Source organism: Ovis canadensis, chromosome 25, assembly GCF_042477335.2.
Source record: "Ovis canadensis isolate MfBH-ARS-UI-01 breed Bighorn chromosome 25, ARS-UI_OviCan_v2, whole genome shotgun sequence".
Classification (NCBI taxonomy): domain Eukaryota; kingdom Metazoa; phylum Chordata; class Mammalia; order Artiodactyla; family Bovidae; genus Ovis; species Ovis canadensis.
Genome location: NC_091269.1, coordinates 44,646,069 through 44,667,028, shown reverse-complemented (window position 1 = coordinate 44,667,028; position 20,960 = coordinate 44,646,069). Strand labels below are relative to the sequence as shown.

At 48.8% G+C, this 20,960-nt stretch overlaps 1 protein-coding gene across 1 annotated transcript; it reads left to right on the top strand.

Annotated features, from left to right (window-relative positions):
- Nucleotides 1-13,563: 13,563 nt before the first annotated feature.
- PCBD1 (pterin-4 alpha-carbinolamine dehydratase 1) lies at nucleotides 13,564-18,790 on the top strand. The gene is made up of 4 exons (XM_069571996.1): nucleotides 13,564-13,929; nucleotides 16,509-16,640; nucleotides 17,374-17,454; nucleotides 18,225-18,790. The coding sequence occupies exons 1-4, from the start codon at nucleotides 13,774-13,776 to the stop codon at nucleotides 18,321-18,323; spliced, it is 468 nt and encodes a 155-aa protein (XP_069428097.1). The 5' UTR covers nucleotides 13,564-13,773; the 3' UTR covers nucleotides 18,324-18,790.
- Nucleotides 18,791-20,960: the final 2,170 nt, after the last annotated feature.

Below are 20,960 nucleotides of genomic sequence, written 5' to 3'. Positions count from 1 at the left end.
CACAAGGGTCTCTGAAGCCCAGAGCTGGATTGGCCCCACCCAAGCAGCAGGGATTGAGACAGGTAAGAGAGGGGCAGAGCGGCACCCACAAGGCTTGTCTAGAAGACAGGGAGGAGTCCGGAAGCATTCAAAGTCTTAGACACCAAGAGAAGACCAGGTTGCCAGAAGGAGGGGAGCGGTCACTGTGTCGGCTGCTGCCCCAAAGGGGCCCCTAGATTAGTCAGCAGCGGTCCAGCATGTCTGTGGCAAGAATGGGCGCTATCTGAGAACTGCTCGCCCTCCAGGAGAAGCCACAGGGGAAGGGGGCCCTAGGAGCCAGCAGCATCGGTGGGGGTGGGAGAGGAGAAGGACAGAGAGTTGGGAGGCAGTGAGAGGGTGAGAGGATAGGACAGGAGGGCTGTGGGGAGGGCAGAAAGGGCGGGGACCCTGGGCGGAGGGCCAGAGAAGAACCGAGGCAAAGGAAAAGGGAGGGGGAAAAGCCAGCGCCTGTGCCCTTGCTCCCCTCCCCCAATGCTGAAAGTTAAAAATAGGCTGTGCGATGAGAGGCAGACAGAATGAGAGCAGTCGTCTAAAGAGAGAGGAGAGAAAGGAGCCAGGGACCCAGAGGAAAGCTCCCTCAGGCCTCAGCCAGGATGAGAGGAAGGCAGAGGCAGCCGCTCCTCCCCGCCAAGGCAGAGGCTCTGGCCTCACCTTCACATGTTTGGTCCGGGTTGGAGGGGCTGTGTGCCCTGCAGAGGAGGGCTGCCTGGTGCATCCCCACCCAGCTCACGAGCCCAGGGTCTGGGCATCCGTGGCTGGCAGGGTGAGAATTACAACCCCACTATGCAGATGAGGAAACTGAGGCTCAGAGAGTCATGCAACAGGCCTTCTGGCTCCCAGCTTCCATCAGGGGGACTTGGCCACAGAGAGGACACTAGGTGGGACCCCAGGTTCCGGACCTGAGTGGCCCCCCTGTGCCAGCCCCAGGCCGGGAAGGGTGGCAGAGGGTGGAGAGAAAAGGACAGTAGGTGAGCCAGCAGGCAACCTGGCCACACGCCCCATGATGCCTCACCCCTTCCTGCCCTGGCAGCTCTGGTGGGGAAACTGAGGCCCAAAGAGCTCAAAGTCTCTGCCCAGCTGCTCACCTCACCAGGGACAGAAGTAGGCGCTGAGAACTGGGAGAGCCTTCTGTTCCCAGCCCAACCCTGCCCTAACTGGCTGGGTGGCCGGGCTAGACCCCCCTTCCCAGAGCTTTAGCTCTCATTGCCCCATGCCCTTCCTGCCTGCCTCCTGGGCACACCCGTGGAGGAGCTAATTAGTGGTTGGTTTGCAGAGGCAAGGCCCCACATAAACAAATGCACAGGGTTATTAGCCCTTGGAGCCTGAGAGGAAGACCAGCTAGGAGCTGCCTCTGTGCTGACAGGGCTGGTTTCCCTGCCTGACTTTAGGGCGGCGTTACTTTTGTTAGCAGACAGCGTGATTATTGAATGTTGTTAATCTGTTACTTTTATGGACGGCCTTTCTTCCAAGGGTCTTAGAGCTCTTCTGCATTTTGCTTCCCCTTGTTGCCAGGAGGTCAGTACCGCAGCAAGAAGAAGCAGTGATCGGCATGATTTTCTGAGGCACAGAGAGGTTAGGCCACTTGCCCGGGGCCACACAGCAAATCAGCAACAGAGATGAAGTCAGTATTCACAGTCTTCCGAGGCCCAGGAAGGAACCATGCTCTGGACACTCACTGATTCTCATGGCCTCTCTCTTACCAGCTCAGAATAGGCCCACCCCTTACGTTTGTCTAGTGTTTTCTTTAGGATTTGATCCCCTTTGATCAAGACAGGGCTGGTAGAATTACTCCCATTGAGCAGGTGAAGACATGGAGGCTCAGAGAAGTGAAGTGACTTATACAAGTTCACACAGCCATGGTCAGGGAAAGGACCTGAACTCAGGTCTCTGGACTCTCCCATGGCAGCATTGCCCACATCCACCCCAAAGCCGGGAGGATGCAGGGGGAGCACTGAGGTGGGTCTAGGACCTAGAGGAGAGAAGAAGACACTATCTGCTAGTCCTTCCTGCAAGAGAGAGGGAGGATCTTAGTCTGAAGCACCCAGAGTGGCCCTCTCCCTCCCGTGGCCTATAGGAGCTTCTGGAGGAAGACAGTGAGGATGAACGGGGTGGCCCAGACCAGGGGGAGATCCTCAGTCTGCTGGTGACAAGGTAGGTGGCTCCCTTCCCTGTGTCCTATTCTGCAATTGCTAGATGAGGATGGGGCTGGACTAGGTGAGCCCTAAAGTCTCCCAGGTTCTGAAGTTCCAGAGGTTTCTAAGAGCCCCAGGTCTGCCAGCAGTCTCCAGCCCAGCAGAGCCCCACCAGGATCTTTAGTGGAGGGCAAGCCTGCCCAGCCCTTCCCGTGTCTGGGTGACCCACTGCAAAGTGAAGAACACAGGTAATGAGGCAGAAGACCTGGGCCCTGGCACACCGTGGCCTTAGGCAAGTCCCTCACCTCTGGTCATCTACCTCCATCTACTGAACAAATAAGGGAGCATCCTAACCTCTCTGCCCTGGGGCAGCCATGGCAGAGGCTCCTGGGGATTCGGACTTGCCAATTCGGGCTGGTTTGTGTGTTTAGGCGTCTGATTCAGGCATCGATAAACATCGACTGCCTGGCCTCCCCGGGCCACTGGGCCACAAAGAGACATCACTTAGGCTGTGTTCATCTTCCTTCAAGCCACTGGTCCCAGAGTGCCAGCCCACGCCTGGCTCCCCAATCTGTAATCTGAGGCAGGCAAGAGATCTGTGTGCCCTTTGCCCCTGGCAACCCCTCCTGATGACTGCTGTCCAGGAGGCGGGATGCTCCCTTGAGGAACAGATGCCTAAGAGAACTGTCCAGCCCTCTGTCACCCACTGTGATAACAGACAGGGGATTCTGCGGGGTGGAGGTGGGGTGGAAAGTGTGGAGGAAAAGTGATCTGTTCCTAAACAGATGTTACAAGGTCAACCAAAAGTGACTGTGGCAGCACCAGGGTTGACTAAGTCGGCCCCGTCTAAGTTGGATTCTGAGAGGTGCCTACAGCGTGGTGCTCCTCCCCCCCATTCATATGGAGAATGGGGGGGCGGCCAATCCACTTGGAAACTGGTGGGCATCAGCCTTCCCCATGGGATGGAGGGCTGGGCCTTGAGTGGACAAGGCCTGAGCAGGGCACCAGGAGAGGAAAGAAAAGGAAGGGAAGGCAGAGCTGGTTGGAATCCCTGGTGTGTCGTTTGCACAGGTTAGTAAAGGGGACCTTGGCCCACACCACCATCTCCACGCACCACTGCACACTCACAGGTTCTCCCAGGCAACAAAGCAGGAATCGGGAGACCAAACAGCTCCCTCCCTCACGCCTCACATCCAGGAGGCATCAGGGTCTGTGGATGCCACTCTGTAACACCCTTGCCCCCAGCCTTCCTCCCGGTTCTGTGGCCCTGCGACTCCAGAGGCCATGCTGGCCTCAGTCAGGAGCCAGGGCTTCAGGGACAAGCCAGCCTGAATTTGAATCCAAACTTCTTCAACTTAATAGCTACGTCTCTCTGAGCAGTTCAATCTCTCGAGCCATGGTCTCCTCACCTATAAACAAACCCTCCTTCACAGGGCGTTCGTGAGGATTAATGTGACAAGATGTGTAGTGTCTGGTTCCGACCTCCGTGGCTCCACCTTAGTCGAGGTCAGGTCACCATAGCTTTGCTTCCAGACCTTCATGAATGTTTCCTGGCTGATGCCCCAGTGCCAGCCCCAGTCCCCTCTACTTCCTTCTCCATGTGCTGCCAGGACAACGTTTCTGAAATGCTCATCTGATCCTGGCCATTCCTGGGCTGGATATTGGATGAAATCAAAGAATGACTATTAACTTTGTTCGGATGTGAGCATGGGAGTACAATTGTGTTTTCTTAAAGCATCCCTAACTTTTAAACATACATCCCAAAATAGGTATATCTGAATGACATGTGGTTTCGCTTCCAAGTAATCTGAGGGTGGGGAGGAGTGGGTAGGGCTAGAGCAGACACAAGCTCAGCAGATTGTTCATTGTTGATCTGGGTAGAGGGTCTTTGTCCTAGCTCCCTGCTTTTGTGTGTGTTTGAAATTTTCTATAATAAAAAGCTTTTTTTTTTTTTAAATGTGGAGGGAGAAAGAATGAAAAAGTGGAAGAATGTGATCATTTTGAGCAAGCACATGGCGGGGTTCATTATATGATGCACTCTGGTATATATCTGAAATTTTTCGTAATGAAAACTTTGAAATGTTTTAAAGAAATTCTGATGGGTCCTCCCCATTGCCCCAGGATGGAGCTTCTTAGCACAGCTCTGGGACCCTCCTGAGCTGTGCACACAGCCCCACCATACCTCACAGTTTCTAGCACCCCCGCTCCAGGACCTGGGGCAACAGTCAACAGTCAGACATGACTATTCCTGCCATGCCTCATGTGTCTGTCCGCTTGGGATGGCGTGTCTTACCAAACCTGGCAACCAAGAGGGCAACTTCTTGTCATGGTTCAGCTTAAGAATTGCTTCCTCTAGGAAGCTGGTCCTACTTCTCCAGCCTCTACCCTGGCAGAACTGACCACAACTACCTTGCAGTCCCCACAATCCACGTGGCCCCACAATCCACACAGGCTGCAAATGGTGGGGGTTTGACTTAGTGTCTTCAGAGCCAGCACAAAGCCTGAGGCTCAGTAAGTGTCCATTGAGTACTGAAAAGTCTCACCTACCTTAGGATTTCACCTAGCTGCTTAAATCCCAAAGAATGGATATTGTTTCCTAAGGTCATCCTGCCCCCTGTTGTTGGAAAGGAGCATTGCAGAGATGGCTGGAAACAAAACTGGATTCCCCTCCCCACCACCTTCAGCCTCCTGCCTCCCCCTCCCCCTCATCACTGAGCAGAGCTCTGAACTAGGCTGTAGGAGGGAAGCCCACCACAGAAGCGTGCAGAGCCTGTCACCATCAGCCTCTCCCAACCCCTCCAGGCCCAGCTCTGACTGGGATCCCGAGGGCAGCCTTGCTGAAGACTCATCTAAGGAACAGGCCACACCTGGCCTCAGGCCACCTGACAATTGCTCAGGCCACCCTCTCTGCCTGGAGGACCCATACCCCTCATCCCGACCCCCGCACTCACACACACACACACCCCGTTTCTAAGCCTGGCCAACTCCTAGCGAATCTTCAAGGCATGCAGTGAACATCACCTCTTTGTACACAATTCACCATCACCCACATGTGGAGTTACTCCGAGGCACTCCATGGCAGCCCGGCCACATCCCTCTATGATAGCACTTGTCATCTTCGTTAGCCGTACGACCACCTCCATCTCTAGACCAGAGGGTCCTTGCAAGAAGACCCTGGGTCTCAGTATGGCAGAGACTCATTAAGAACTGAACTTGTGTGTTTGGTTTCTGCCCTTATTGTCAAAAACTCCTTTCTCTCCTTAAGAAGGAAGATTGACCTCTTTTCTAGATGACAGGTTTTGACCCCTTATACAAGAAATTAGGACTTTCTAATGTCTAGTCCTTACTATCCAGTATGGTAGCCACTGGTCATACGTGGCCTTTAGAGAGCTGCGCGTGTCTGACAAAGCCCTCGCCCGTCACCAAGAACTCCCACTCAGACGGCTGGAACTGCCCCAGAGTGGGGTGGACTTAAGGAAGTGAGTAGCCTGTGTCTGGAGGCATTCAGCACACCCCAGGGGCTACCTCATCCTGAAAACCAGCGGCCACTTCCAAAAGTGCCCAGGAGCCCTGGTTGCTCCCAACCTGTCTCTCATGCCTCATTTCATTCGATAACATTTACTAAGTGCCTGTCTGAACCAGGTGCTCAGCTGAGCCTGGGATGCAAAGGCAAAAAGACCAGCGATCCCCTGGGGGACAGAGCTGCTGCTGCCACCACGCCCGCTGGAGAACCCCGAAGGGGCCAGTGTGGAGGAGGAGCCCCCAGGGCATATGCCCTTCCAGTCATTTGGGGTGGAGAGTTTCTGCCACATTCTAAGTTCATTTGAGAATATTTTAATTGACACTGCCTGATTCCCAAGAGTGTGACGCATTGATACCTGCAACCATCACCTCAATATCTCCTTCCCACCTTTCTGGCACTTGGCACAGTGCTTGGTATGTGGAAATCAAACATGTACAGGGAAGAGGGAAAGGCAGGAGGGGAACTTGCCCTCGATTATCATGCAACTGGGGAGACAGTGTATGAAAAGGGACATAGCAACCAGAATTATGGGCTTGTGAAAGCTCAGAATTGGAAGGGTTCTAAGGGCCATCTACTAGAAAGCCCTGCTCACACAGCAGTCCCCACTGCAGCCTTACAGGGTCAGTGCGCTCAACTGCTGCCATCCGGGTACAGGGAGCCTTTTGCTCTTGAGGAAGGCCCATCCCCAGTGGGACAGGCATGGTGCGTTCAAAGTGCTTCTAATCCACAGAAAAAATATTAGTCTAAATAGAGAGTTCATCAGCATGGCTGGAGACAAGATAGCATCAACATTCACACCTCTCCTATATACCCAGCAACAGCCATTTAGAAACGTGATGAGAAGAGTATCCCATGCACAATGGCTAGCCCAGACTATAAAATACCGAAGAATAAACTTAATGAGAAATGTCCAGGTCCTATATGAGAAACACGATAAAACTTTACTGAAGGACATAAAGAAGCCCTAAATAAATGGAGTGATATATCGCACTCCAGGATAGGAAGTCTCAGTAATACAAAGATGTCCATTCTTCCCAAATTAAATCTATAAATTCAATGCATTCCCAATCAGAATCCTAAAGGGGTTTTTATAGAACTTGACAAGCTGACTTTAAAGCTCATCTGAAAGAGTAAACAAGCAAGAAAAGCCAGAAACATTTTGAAGAAGAATAAAAATTAGATGAGATTTGACCTATGAGATATCAAAACACACTATAAAACTGGAGTAATTAAAACAGGGTGGAGGGAGGGATCAAAGGAGCAGAACAAACAATCCTAGAACCAAGCCACAGGGATTATAGGAATTTAGCATAATGCAAAAGTAGCAGTCAGATCAGTGGGGAAAGGATGGACCAGTTAATGTATTTTTAAAGTAGTACGCGATGATTGTTCATCCTCTTGAGAAAGAAAGTAATAAGTTGTTATTGTTTTTGTTTCACATGATGCCCCAAAGTAAATTCCAGGGAGAATAACCATCGAAACACTTTTTTACCAACTGTCAAAGTACTAAAAAGGCAGTAAAGGCCTTTGTTAGGACTGGAAGTCCTTTGGAAGCAAGGCATGAAACTCAGAAACTCTAAAGGAAATGTCAGGAGGATCTGACTAAAAGTGATGCATTTTTCTGTCACTGAGCCAAAAAGCAAGCAAGATTCAGAGAAAATAATTACATATGTGATAAATGAGGGGTTGTTACTATTTAGTCACTCAGTCGTGTGTGACTCTTTTGTGACCCCATGGACTGTAGCCTGGAGGCTCCTCTGTCCATGGGATTTCTCAGGCAAGATTACTAGAATGGGTTGCCATTTCCTTCTCTAGGAGATCTTCCTGACCCAGGGATCAAACCCATGTCTCCTGCCTTGGCGGGCAGATTCTTTACCCCTGAGCCACCAAGGAAGCCCAAATGAGGGGTTATCATTTCTTGTTGACTTGTTACAAGGATAATCTTGAATAAAGGATAATTTTGAATTAAGACCAAAGCAAAAAAGGAGCCAGCAGGCAGGTTAGTGGAGAGGGAGGAAAGTCAAGAGCGTGTGCAGCAGTGAACAGGGCGTCACCAAGGGCATAGGGACTGGTAGCGCTGGGGACCCTGAGAGGCTGCTTACACCAGAACAGGGCAAGCATCTGGATATTTGCCCACTGAGCCCCACCCTCATTTGTTGCTGGGCGGTGGGTGTGTTAATGTCTCTCACTTTGTGTGCAGAGTGCCTCCTACAGGCAGAGAATGTCCTCAGGTGGAGAGTGAGGCAGAAAGGCATGAACTACGCAGGTGACCTCCAGCCTTACTTTTATGGCTTCTGAGTTTCATGCAAAAGAAAGATATTGGAAGTGCAATAGGTTAAGCCCTTGTCTTTTGTCACTCTAAATTTCCTTATGTTACATCCCTCATGTTTGATTGTGTTAAACATCGGGCATGTTTGGGGATCGTATTAAGGACAAGTTGAGTTGGGGATACAATTCATTTGGGTTTAGAGAGTACATGAATGAATGATTCTCAGTTATACCCATGTCTAGCTTAGTTATTGCTAATAGAAATTCCTTCAGGAAATACCTCCACCTCCTGCTCTGCTGACATACCCAGCACTGTGAGGTGATGTAAAGACAAAGGGCCGGAAGTGGTGATAGGAATGCATCCCACAGCCCCTGGCAGAGCACAAACAACATCTAATCTCCGTAAATTTCTTTCAGTCATCAGATGCATGATATTTGTAAGCAGATGATTTATTTTTCTTTTCTTTTTTTTTTTAATTTTCAGCGTGGCTTCTATCACTTAGCATGCTTTTGCAAGTCGTGCATATTGTTGCACGGGTTGGGAGTTTGTTCAAAGCTTTATATTGCTGCGTAGTATTCGAATGTATGAATGGACCACATTTGCTTATTCATTCATCTGTTGATGGGCATTTGGACTGTTTCCAAACAGAGCTGCTCCACACGTTTGCATATAGGGGTTGTGTGTGTGTGTGTGTGTGTGTGTGTGTGTGTGTGTGTGGACCTGTTTTCATTTTTCTTGGAGTGGGATTGCTGACTTATAAGTTTATGTTTAACTTCATAAGAAACTGTGAAATTGTTTTCCAAAGGGCTGAATCATTGTGTTTGTTCACCAGCAACATGCGAGAGTTTCAGTGACCTCACATTTTTTTCAGCGCATGGGATTATCAGGTGGCATCTTTTTCTTGATGAAGGTGAAGGAAGAAAGGGAGAAAGCTGGCTTAAAATTCAACATTCAAAAAATGAAGATCATGGCATCCAGTCGCCATCACTTCACGGCAAATAGATGGGGAAACGATGAAAACAGTGACAGACTTTATTTTCTTGGGCTCCAAAATCACTGTGGACAGTGACAGCAGCCGTGAAATTAAAAGACGCTTGCTCCTTGGAAGAAAAGCAATGACCCACCTAGGCAGCATATTAAAAAGCAGAGACATTACCTTGCCTACAAAGGTCTAAAGACATTACTTGCCTACAAAAGTCAAAGCTATGTTTTTTCCAGTAGTCATGTACGGATGTGAGAGTTGGACAATTAAAAAGGCTGAGCAGCGAAGAATTGATGCCATAGACCTGTGGTGCTGGAAAAGACTCTTGAGTCTCTTGGACAGCAAGAGATCAAATCAACCAATCCTAAAGGAAATCAGTCCTGAATATTCACTGGAAAAACTGATGCTGAAGCTGAAGCTCCAATACTCTGGCCACCTGATGGGAAGAGCTGACCCTGATGCTGGGAAAGACTGAAGGCAGGAGGAGAAGGGGATGACAGAGGATGAGATGGGGTTGGATGGCATCACTGACTTGATGGACATGAGTCTGAGCAAGCTCCAGGAGATGGTGAAGGACAGGGAAGCCTGGTGTGCTGCAGTCCATGGGGTCACAAAGAGTCAGACACGACTGAGGGACTGAACAACAATTTTTCTTTTCCTAGTCCTTCTAAGAGGTGCTCAGTGGGATCTCATTGTGGTAGCAACTGGCATGTCCCTAATGATCTCATAGGAAGAAAGTGTCTCTCCACATGCCCCCCACATTCTTGCCCTTCTCCCGGTGGTACATTACTAGACCCAGGTTCATGGTAGGGGGCTGGGCTCTCTGTTGCCCTGAATGCTGGAGCTTTCTCAGTGCTCCTGCCCATTCCTGCCCCACCCCTACTCCTGTGGTAGCCAGGCTGCCTCATGTCTGTGGCTGCATTTGTGAGTTTCCTGCTTCTCCCCAGAGGTAGCTGACCTCTAGTGGTACTGGCATAGGATCCTGTAGCCCAGACTGTTTCTTGCCCCTCCCCAAGGGCAGAGGGATTTTTTTTTTTCCTCTCCTACAGGAAATGAAGCCACAATGCATCTTTATCTGGGTCTCAGGAGTGACAGGATTTGTTGGCCTTCTCGTGATTTAACAGCTTTTGCTCCTTTAGGACAAGGATCTGGAGAAGATTGCACTTTGGCACTTTTCCCACAGCAGCAGCCAATCCGCTGCTCAGTCTGGGGAGGAGGGTGGGCAGGGGCGGGGGATATTTGCTCCCATCTCTTGCCCTTCCCCCACTCTTTCCTGAGCACTCAGCGGAGGTCCATAAATAAAAGCTGTTCATGTATGCAAACTCTTCCTGTGTCTCAGGGCCCCAGCTGTTCACGACTGCATGCCAGCACACAACTGGCTTCCAACAACATGTTAACATTTTATGTTTCTTCTTACCCACTTTTATGGAGACCGTGTGTCCTCCTCCTCCCTCCTCATGCCTGGCATGGTTGAACCCCTCTGTGCATCCTGCCTCCCATGCTTGCCCTGTGACCTCAACTCCCTGGCATGCTGAAGAAAAGTGATGACTTTGTATCATCTCCAGGCTTTTTTCATCCTTACTGTGGGAGCAACACTCCTTCTGGCTGACTACACCCTAGGAAATCTAAATTCTCCTGTCTTTGAAACCTCTCTTCCATCTTCTACCCACCAGTGTTCCCAAGCTGATGCTACCTGTTTGAGGTTGGTCTTAACACTCCACTTTCAGGGACCAATTTTTATTCAGGAATCTATTCGTCCTGTTATCTATTGCTGCCTGACAAATGACCTCAAATTTTGGTGACTTAAAAATGCCCTACTTTTCTCTGAGTTGTCTGGTTTTTGTTGGGCTGTGTTCTTGCTTGGGGTCTCCCATGTGATTGCAGTCAGGTGTCTGCTGGGGCTGAAGTCATTGGAAGGACAAGGCAGCCAACAAGTCTCACTCCTGTGACTGGTGGTTGATGATCAAAAGTCATAAGGCAGGAATCTGGGAGTCAAGTTTCACTGGAGGGCCATCTTTGTAGACTAGCTGGCTCAGTGGTAAAGAATCCACCTGCCAAACAGGAGATCTAGGTTCAATCCTTGGGTCAGGAAGAGCCCCTGGAGAAGGCAATGGCAACCCATTCCGGTATTCTTGCCTGGGAAATCCCATGGACAGGGGACTTGGTGTGCTACAGTCAAAGGAGTCACAAAGAGTTGGACACAACTTAGTGACTAAAAATAACATCTTGCTTAACATTGCATACAAAAGGGATCTTTCATACTTTGGTCTTAAATTTATCTAACTATAAAATTAACAGAAGGAAAAAGGACAATATTTTTGTGACAGTGATTTGTCAAGTAAATCTTCAAAAGCATAAAGGTATAAGTAGAGAAAAAAAATATAAATCTTATTACACGAAAACAGGATTTCTGCCAACAAAGAACATCATGGAAGAAGTTAGTGTACAGATGGCTAAATGGGAGGAGATATTTGCAGTATCTAAAACTAACAATGTTGAGATATAAAGTCCTGATAACCAACTTAAAAAAAAACAACACTACAAATTCTAAAAAAAATGAAACCCGAGACTATAAAATATGGAAGAAAAATAGGAGAAAAGTCTTTGTGACCTTGGATTAGACAAAGATTTCTTAGTTACAACATCAAAATACCAACCCAGAAAAGAAAGATTTGATAAATTGGATTTCACTAAAAGTAAGAACATTTGCTCTTTGAAAAGCATTGTGAGAATGCAAACAAAATATCTGCAAATCGAAAATATCTGATAAAGGGCTTGTATGCAGAATGAAGAATTCTCAAAACCCAATACAAACACAAACTCAATTTTTGTTGCTTTTGTTGTTGTTGTTAATGGACAGGCAATTTGAACAGGCAGTTCACCAAAGATGGGTCATTGGCAAATAAACACATGAAAATTTAACCATTTGCTCTTGTTTCCTGGGGCTCTGAGTTCAGTTCAGTTCAGTCGCTCAGTCATGTCCGACTCTTTGCGACCCCATGAATCGCAGCACACCAGGTCTCCCTGTCCATCACCAACTCCCAGAGTTCACTCAGACTCACGTCCATCGAGTCAGTGATGCCATCCAGCCATCTCATCCTTGGTCGTCCCCTTCTCCTCCTGCCCTCAATCCCTCCCAGCATCAGAGTCTTTTCCAATGAGTCAACTCTTCGCATGAGGTGGCCAAAGTACTGGAGCTTCAGCTTTAGCATCATTCCTTCCAAAGAAATCCCAGGGTTGATCTCCTTCAGAATGGACTGGTCGGATCTTCTTGCAGTCCAAGGGACTCTCAAGAGTCTTCTCCAACACCACGAAGATCTCCAGTAACACAGTTCTTCATGTCTCAGCACAGAAAGAACTCAGTGAGAGGCAAAGTGATAGATAAGAAGTGATTTATTAGAATAAATAATGTGAGGCTTACAAGCAAGTGGGCGAGAGGATGCCATTCCCCAGAAGTTAGTGTGCTACAATTTTATAATCAAAGGAAAAGTGGGAAGGAGAACTTCTCTGTCTTTCCTGAGTAGGTGTCATGCTTCCATCATCAGTTCCTCCTCCAGGTTGGGTAGGGAGTTTTCTTGTCCCTGCATGGTTAAGTTAGGTTCACAAATTATTGTGGTTTTTTGGTGTTTTGTTTTTTTTTTTAAATCTGTGCAGAGAGCATGTCCTAGGGATCATTAACTTACTGAGTTCCCTGGGCAGGATGTAGGTCTCAAGCCACCATTGTTTCATTGTTTGGGGGCATGTCTTATGCTTCTGTTGCATGGTTTAGCTGCTAAGTAAGCCTACTTGGTTTTGTGGTTAAGCAAACCTGCTCTCCTGAGTAACCATTAACTTACAGGGGTCTCCTATACTTTTTTCTACTTACCATCCCCTTGTGGGATTAACTATTTAATCACCTACTCTATCCCTTTACTCTGTCCCTATCAAAAAGGTATTTAACATCATTAGTCATTAAGGAAACTCAAAACCACAGTGAGATATCACTGCATACCAATTAGAATGGCTAAAATTAAAAAGACTGACACAGCAAATTTTTGTGCACCTGTGAAGGTGGGGGGGGACTCGAAGTCTCATACACTACTGATGGGGATGTAAAATAATCTGACCACTTGGAAAAGCAGTTTGGTAGTTTTCCTAACAACTTATAAGCATATACCCCTGCATATGAAAGAAAAACGAAAGCATATATGCACCCAAAAGTTTACAGCAGCTTTAACTGTCAAAAACTGGAAACAACCCAAATGTCAGACAAATTGTAGCATTTCCCAAATGTCCAACAAACTGTAACACTTGTTAACATGTGTTAACATGTGTTAACACAATGTAACACTATTAAATAACTATTGATCTATGCAAAAGCGCAGATGAACCTCAAAGTAATTATGCTGAGTGAAAGAAGGCAGATATAAGAATGGAATGTTCTGTCCATTCACATATCATTCACATAGAAAATGCAATCTTATCTTTAGGGAAACAGGTTAGGGGTTGTCTGAGTTAGGAGGAGGCTATCTAGGGGTTATGTCTATGTTCATGATCTTCATCGCGGCGATGCATACCACGTGGTGATGCATGGTTGCACAGATGCCTACTACGTCAAAACGCATCGAAGTGTACCTTTGAAATATGCGGAGCTTATTGTGAGGGTCAATTTCTCAATGAGGTGTTTGTAGGAAAGAAAAAGTAATCTCGCGCCCAGAGTCACACAGGAGGCGGCACCGCGCGATGCAAATACTGAAGTCCGCGTTTGGAGCCCGGGTCCTGAACTCCCCCAGCTCCCTGTAACTTCGCCTCTGAGGAAAGTGCTGGAAGGGAACCTCAGCGGTTGTTAATGATTACCGGTGGGCGGCTCCTTCTCAGCCGCGCTCCCGCCTCGGGGCGGCCCGAGCGCGGCCCCGCCCGACTGCTTCCGAGAGCGCCGGGCGTCGCGCCGGTGGATCCGCGGCCACCTGCTGCTGCTGCTGCTGCTGCCCCCGCGTCCGGCATGGTGAGGGGGCTCACGCGCTGCCGCCGTGTGGGCAGCGGGTTAGGCGGGGACGCGCGGGAGGAGCGGAGGAGGGCCGGGGCCCGCACGGTATCCCCGCCCAGGCCTGAGGACCGCGCTGGGCGTGCGGGGGAGCCTCCCGCCCAGGCCTTAGCGAAGCAGCCGCGCGCCGGGCGGGGAGAGTCGGGGTCTCGGTCCCGCCTCCACCCTGCCCGCAGTGGTGCCGCCGGGGTCGCTGAGGCCGAGAGACGGGCGGTGGCAGGTTCAGTGACAGCCAGCGGGGAGCCCAGGCCAGAGTCCGCTCAGGGCCTCGGTGCCTCGGGCAGGGAGGGGGCGGTGAGACGGGGATGGGGAATGGCCGCATAGTTAGCCCGGAGACCTAGTCCCCTCGGTGGCGCGGCCCTGTCCTATGGGGGCTGGCGGGGGCGGGGTGCAGCGGCGAGGAGACCGATGCCTGTGTGGGTGTGCAAAGCAGGGGCGGCTGAATTTCCCGTGTGCCTCTGCCTGCCTGTTTACTGTCCTTTTCGCTTGCGCTTCGGGGCATGAGGTCTAGCTGAGCCCCCTCTGCAGAGCCTGGACCTCAGGGCCAGCCTCTGGCGCCTAGTTTGAGGCCTGTGCCCGGCAGTGGGGACGTGATTGCTCAGGATCACATGCCCTCCAGGCTGAACTTTCTGGGAGCAGAGTGTCAGGCCCTATGCTCAGCTATAGAGATGAAGGTGAACCTGCAGGGCAGCAGGAAGGGACGCTTCTAGACCCAGACCTTTACTAAACAGCAAAAACGTTAGGCTCCAAAGCATCAGGAGCAGCTGGGACTGTGGTGACACCTGGGAGGGCACTTTGGAGACCTTGGCTTGAACATAGGGGAGGTGGTGGGTGAGCTGATTGTGAGGTACACTGAGGCTTCGCAGCTGCAGGGCGTGGGTAATCAGTAACCCCTCTGCACACCCAGAGGCCCAGGCCTGGCCTGGGATTTACTAAGCTAACACTGCCCCTGCTCCCTCTCTGAGCCCAGATCTCAGAGGGGTTTGTCAGTTCAGCCCCAGGCTGTGAAATGTTGGGGATTCCAGAAGACTCTAAAGAGAAAGGGGAGCCTCCTAGGAGCCTGCTAGTACCCATGCACTCCTTTCAGAGTCAGCGTACTAGGTAGTAGCTTCTGATGCCTTAGCTGCCATCTGGTTGCCTGGATACATAGACCAGGCTTATCAGCCACTGAGACAGGGCCAGGCTGTGGAAGAGAGACTGGGTTGAATGGTGATGTAAATCTCAGCTGTCCTTGCTGATCTTACAGAGCCTAGGAGAGGAGACGGACCCATCCAGATCTGTCCAGAGAGAGCCCACGCTTTTTAGGAGGGAGAAAACTGTTGAGTTACCAGGACCCTGCAGTGTTTTGTTCAGTTCTAACCCACACCTGAAGGCCTGTCATAGACCTGCTTGCCTCAAGAAGTCTCCTTTTAAAAATGCAAATAATATCCCCTCAATAGCAATGGAGTTAAGTGTCTCCTGGCTCCCCTTGCTGATTCCTAAAGTGGCAGTTCTTGTACCTTTTTACCCTTCAAGCAGGAGAAATGAGTGCCCCCAGGCCACCTGGCTTCCAGTTTGCAGGCTGCCTTATCAAAACTAAATTAACCTCCCTCATATTCTTTTCCCAGACCTAACTAATTCACTTTTAATTTGGTTCCCAACAATGTCCATCCTTGGGTAATTCTACTTCACAGGCCTAAATTCTAGGATCCCTTAAGCTCCTCCACCTGGATCTTTTTACGAGGCTGGAGCACGGACCTTTCCTTTCTTCTGTTTTCCAAGAGAAGGTTCCCCTCATAGCCTGAATGGTGCCAGTTTGGGCTGCCCCAGGGATATTTTGCACAATTGGAAAATAGGCTGAGGCACTGCCCTGTCTGTTTGCCCTTGGCCAAGTTACTCCTGCTTCGGGCCTGAGCTCTGGCTCAAGCTGACAAGCTGACAAGCTGACAAGCTGAAAAGAAGGTGGAAATTAAAGAAACATAGGCCTGGCAGCTGGGAACCAGAGGCTGTGTAGCAACGAGGTGGGGTACCCACTGGGAGGTAGTGCCAGTAGCTAAGAATCTCCTGGGATATGTTTTAAGTGCTGGTTCCTTTGCCAATCCCCAGGGATATGGACCCATCTTGAGAATGATGCCTGTGCTTTCACTGACGGGGGAGTCGGGGAGAGGGGGCTGTCATTTCCCCTCTCTAGGCCTGTTTCCTCTTCAGTACACAGTAACAGTAGGATTTGCTTTTATTCTCTCATGAATGAAAGAGATCTGATTTTTAAATGGAGAGGTGCCCTCTGAAAGCTCTGAGGACAGGCGCAGGGAGGAACGTTTCTCTGCCCCGGTGATTGGCGTTACACCTCAGGACTCTCTGGTCTCTAAGAACCTATCAGTGCCCGAGCCAGAGCCCCTCCTCCCAGTCTGTTGCGTTAGACAAGCTGCCCTTTGACTGTGTTACCACAGCCACCAGTGGAGGCTGGCTAAATTTCCCCAACAGCCCAGGGCCCTCTCTTTTGTCCTGTTTAAAGGGGGGGGGGGAAGTGCCCTTGAGCTTCTGTGTTTTCCCTCTCCTAGGCTGGCAAAGCACACAGGCTGAGTGCTGAGGAAAGGGACCAGCTGCTGCCAAACCTGCGGGCCGTGGGGTGGAACGAGCTGGAAGGCCGGGATGCCATCTTCAAGCAGTTCCATTTCAAAGACTTTAATCGGGTATGACTGGGGTGGGACACAGTTCCTGAGACCGGGGCTGATGGGGTCACACTCCAGAACATGTTCCCTCCCTTAGAGTACTTTAAGCCAAGACTCTCAAGATGCTGTGCGAATCCAGTTTGGTTGTCTTCATCCAGTTTAGCTAAAGATAGGCCCTGGGCTGTCTCCATTTTCTGTGTGTTAGTCGCTCAGTCGTGTCTGACTCTGCGACCCCATGGACTATAGCCCGCCAGTCTCCTCTGTCCATGGGATTCTCCAGGCAAGAATACTGAGTGGGTTGCCATGCGCTTCTCCGGGGGATTTTCCTGACCCAGGAATCGAACCTGGGTCCCCTGCATTGTAAGCAGATTCTTTAGCCACCAGGGAAGCCATGGACTCTCCATTCCTGGAACTTTTAGAAATAGTCCTAAGAGGAGACAGTTCAAGTGGGAAACAGGTGACTATTTGAAGACATTTTAGTAGATAACCTAAAGGTTGGCCAAGATGCAAAACCTCTTTGGGATTTCCGCCTTCTTAGTGGTCCTAGTGATAAGACTTTCTGCTGCAGAAGGACCACCTCAAACTCCAGCCTCAGAACTAGTGGCAGGGCACCAGGAGGGATGCTTAAAGCTAGAAAGGTTACCTTGTAGGGATCGGGGCCATCCTCTTCCTTCTGGGCCTCACACTGGCCATAAAGAGAGCCCAGCTGTCCTTTCTCTCAGAATACTAACCTGGGTCTTGCTTCATTAAACAGGCTTTTGGCTTCATGACAAGAGTGGCTCTGCAGGCTGAGAAATTGGACCACCATCCCGAATGGTTTAACGTGTATAACAAGGTGAGTGTTGCATGCCTTGAACTCCAGCTCGCTCTGAGGGCCTCTCCCTTGGACTTCTTGTGGGCCCTCCTCACTGACATAGTATCAGCTCCTGTTCCTTTCATCTCCTTCCTAGAATCAACATAAACGGCCCCTGGAAAATACTCAGTCTCACTACAGATTTTAAAAAAATGCAAACTAGAACACTAGTGAGATAATGTGTGGTTAACATAGACATTAAGGAGGAAAATCCCAAGGAAGGAAAACCCGTGGGAACCAGGCGTATTCACTGTTAATAGCTCTCAAGGGCTAAAATTTTTGTTGAGATATAGAAGAATGAAAAAGCAATAATCTTGAACTAGGAATACCCAGACACACCAGGAAGGTCAGCCTGTCTGCTAAATGAACGGAAACAGTCATTAAATGCCTGCCATGCGCCAAGCGCTATGCTGGACTCTTTCTAAAAGCATTAAGGTTGGAAGAGACCATCTATAAATGGACAGTGTTTAGGAGTTGAAGTTGGTCTGGAGTCTTGTCTTTAGCTTTTAGATTGCTCTTGATATTTGGATCTTTCCTCTTTATCCCGTGCTGCAGTCACCACTATTTATGGAGATGTAATAGAAGACAGTTTTGCCCTGTAAAAGACTGGTCAAGAAGGCAGCCCCGGGGAGAGCCAGTGTGCCTCGTTACTCTTCATAGTGTGGTTGAGCCCAGGAGCTGGTGACTCCCTCCTGCTCGTGGGTTCAGTTGGTGGAACCAGCTGGTCTGGAATCTCTGTGGTTTTGTTTCAGGTGCACATCACCCTGAGCACTCACGAGTGTGCGGGCCTTTCAGAACGGGACATAAACCTGGCCAGCTTCATCGAGCAAGTAGCAGTGTCCATGACGTAGACCCTGCCCTTCTGTCAGCTCTTCCGGGGAAGGGAGGGCGCTGACTGGGGATCCAGAGAGGGAGCTGGGGGAGCCCCGAGATGCTACTGTAGTCAGAACTGCCAAATCAACCCTGCTGCCTCCGTTTAGGGGCAAGTCCTTGCTTGTTGGAAGGAGAGGCCAACGTCACTGCTAAGACCAGGAACTCAGACCGGTTTTACCCCACATCATTTTCATCTTCCTTGAGGCTCTAGGATGTGTACGCTGATTTGAATAAGCTCTTCTCTTTCATTACAACCCTCCAGCAAAAATAATGACTTTATTTCCAAGCTGTGTCTTGCTCACTTTCTAATTCACTTCCCAAAAAGCTGTGATAAAAGCTGTGTCTAAGATAAACAGTCTTATCTTAGAAGCTAGGACCATCTTTAGCCTATATGACAGAAACCCATGCACTCTTATGCCTAAAATAAAACTGTTATTTCACTTGGCCTCAGGCTCTAGAATCTTCTTTTCCACAAGCCAAGCCAAATTGGAGTCAATAGACATTTAAAGCACCTACTTTGTACAAGACAGTGTTCAGACTGCTAAGGGGAAAGGGGACCGGAACACTCTAAGCTCCTATTGTCTCTGGGAATTAAGTAGAAAAATAATTAAATATTACTAGGCAGCATGAATGAAGTTAATGCCAGATGCAAGGATAAGAAATGAGTTAATGAACATACAGTGATTCACACAGTTGAACCAAAAAGCTTCATTTGACTTAATTCTTGAGGCAGACGTAACTGAGGGAGCATCTTGAACAAAGATAAAGGTTAGCCACAGTTTTATGCATGATGGGACCTATGACTGGTCTACAGCCTCCAACGTGGAGACTTTTTTTTCTTGAAGCATAGTTCTTTTGCCATTTTACGTTAATTTCAGGTGTAAATCAAATTGATTCAGTTATATATGTGTGTGAGTACATATATATACATACACAATATACAGACGTTTTTTATACTTTTCCATTAAAGGTTATTACAAACTATTGGATATAGTTCCCCTTCTGTACACTAATCTTGTTGTTTATTTTATATGTGATAAGGTATAGCTATTAATTCTGTACTCCTAATTTATCCCTCCCCCACCTTCCCCTTTGGCAGCCATAAATTTGGTTTCTGTTCTCTAATTAATTTCTTATATTCCATGTATATCATATGTCTATCTTTGATTGCACATGGTATGATAATCTCTAGGTCCATCCATGGTTTTGCAAATAGCATTATTTCTTTTTTTATGCCTGAGTAATATTCGAGTGTGTGTGTGTGTGTCTGTCTCTCTGTCTGTGTGTGTTCACACACACGGAAACGTGTGTGTACAAATATATACACAGGGGTCCTCAACCGCCCAGCTAAGGACTGGTACTGGTCCGTGGCCTACTGGGAACTGGGCCACACAGCAGAAGGTGAGTGGTTGGGCCAGTGAGTGAAGCTCCATCTGCTGCTCACCATTGCTGGCATTACCACCTGAACCTTCCCTACTCCATCTGTGGAAAAACTGTCTTCCAAAAAACCAGTCCCTGCTGTCAAAAGGTTAGGAACCGCTGATAGAAACTGTATCTTCCGTGTGTCGATGGACACTAGGGTTCCTTCCATGATTTGGCAATTATAAATACTACTGCTTACATATTGGGGTGCATGAATTTTTTCCCCAATGTGTATCTGTCATTTTTTTTAATGAAAAGCAATTAGAGAAAAAAACAAAGAGCTTATATTTCCCTAAGGTAAGGTAAGGTAAGGTGAAGTTGCTCAGTTGTGTCCGACTCTTTGCAACCCCGTGGACTGTAACCTACTAGGCTTCTCCGTCCATGGGATTCTCCAGGCAAGAATACTGGAGTGGATTGCCACTTCCTTCTCCAGGGGATCTTCCTGACCCAGGGATCGAACCTGGGTCTCCCGCATTGGAGGCAGACGCTTTAACCTCTGAGCCACCTACATTTATAATAGTTACTGGAAATGTTTTTTAAATCTTTATTTTATATTGGGGGATAGCTGATTAACATACCATGTGGTGGTGGTTTCAGGTGAGCAGTGAAGGGACTCAGCCATACATACACCTGTATCCATTCTCCCCCAAACTCCCCACCCAGCCAGGCTTCCATGTGACACTGAGAACATAACACACTGTATGGTTCCGTGTGCTATACAGGACGTCCTTTTTGGTTATCCGTTTTAAATATAGCATGTGTGTAGCATGTATATTTTTTAATTAGAGCTTTTTGGAGGGTATATTCCCAGTTGTGGGATTCCTGGATCATATGATAGCTCTATTTTTAGTTTTTTAAAGAACCGCCGTCCTCTTTACTGTTCAGCAACAGGGCAGGGAGATTGCTTTTTCTCCACTTCCTCTCCAGCATTTATTATTTGTAGCCCTTTTGATGATGGCCAAGACTCAGACCAGTGTGAGATGACAACTCACTGAAGTTTTCACTTGCATCTCTGACAATTAGCGATGTCGCCTGTCTTTCCATGTGCCTGTTGCCCCTGTGTATGTTGTCTTTGGAGAACTGTCTCTCGAGGTCTTCTGCCAGATTTTAAAATTGGGTTGTTAATGGTGTGGTATTGACTGTATGAGCTGCTGATATATTTTGGAAATGAAGCCCTTGTTATTCTCTCTTTG

Coding starts and splice junctions, on each gene's coding strand:
- PCBD1 (XM_069571996.1), top strand. CDS start 13,774: ATGATTACCGGTGGGCGGCTCCTTCTCAGCCGCGCTCCCGCCTCGGGG. Junction 16,641..17,373: donor ATTTCAAAGACTTTAATCGG/GTATGACTGGGG, acceptor TTCATTAAACAG/GCTTTTGGCTTCATGACAAG. Junction 17,455..18,224: donor GGTTTAACGTGTATAACAAG/GTGAGTGTTGCA, acceptor GTTTTGTTTCAG/GTGCACATCACCCTGAGCAC.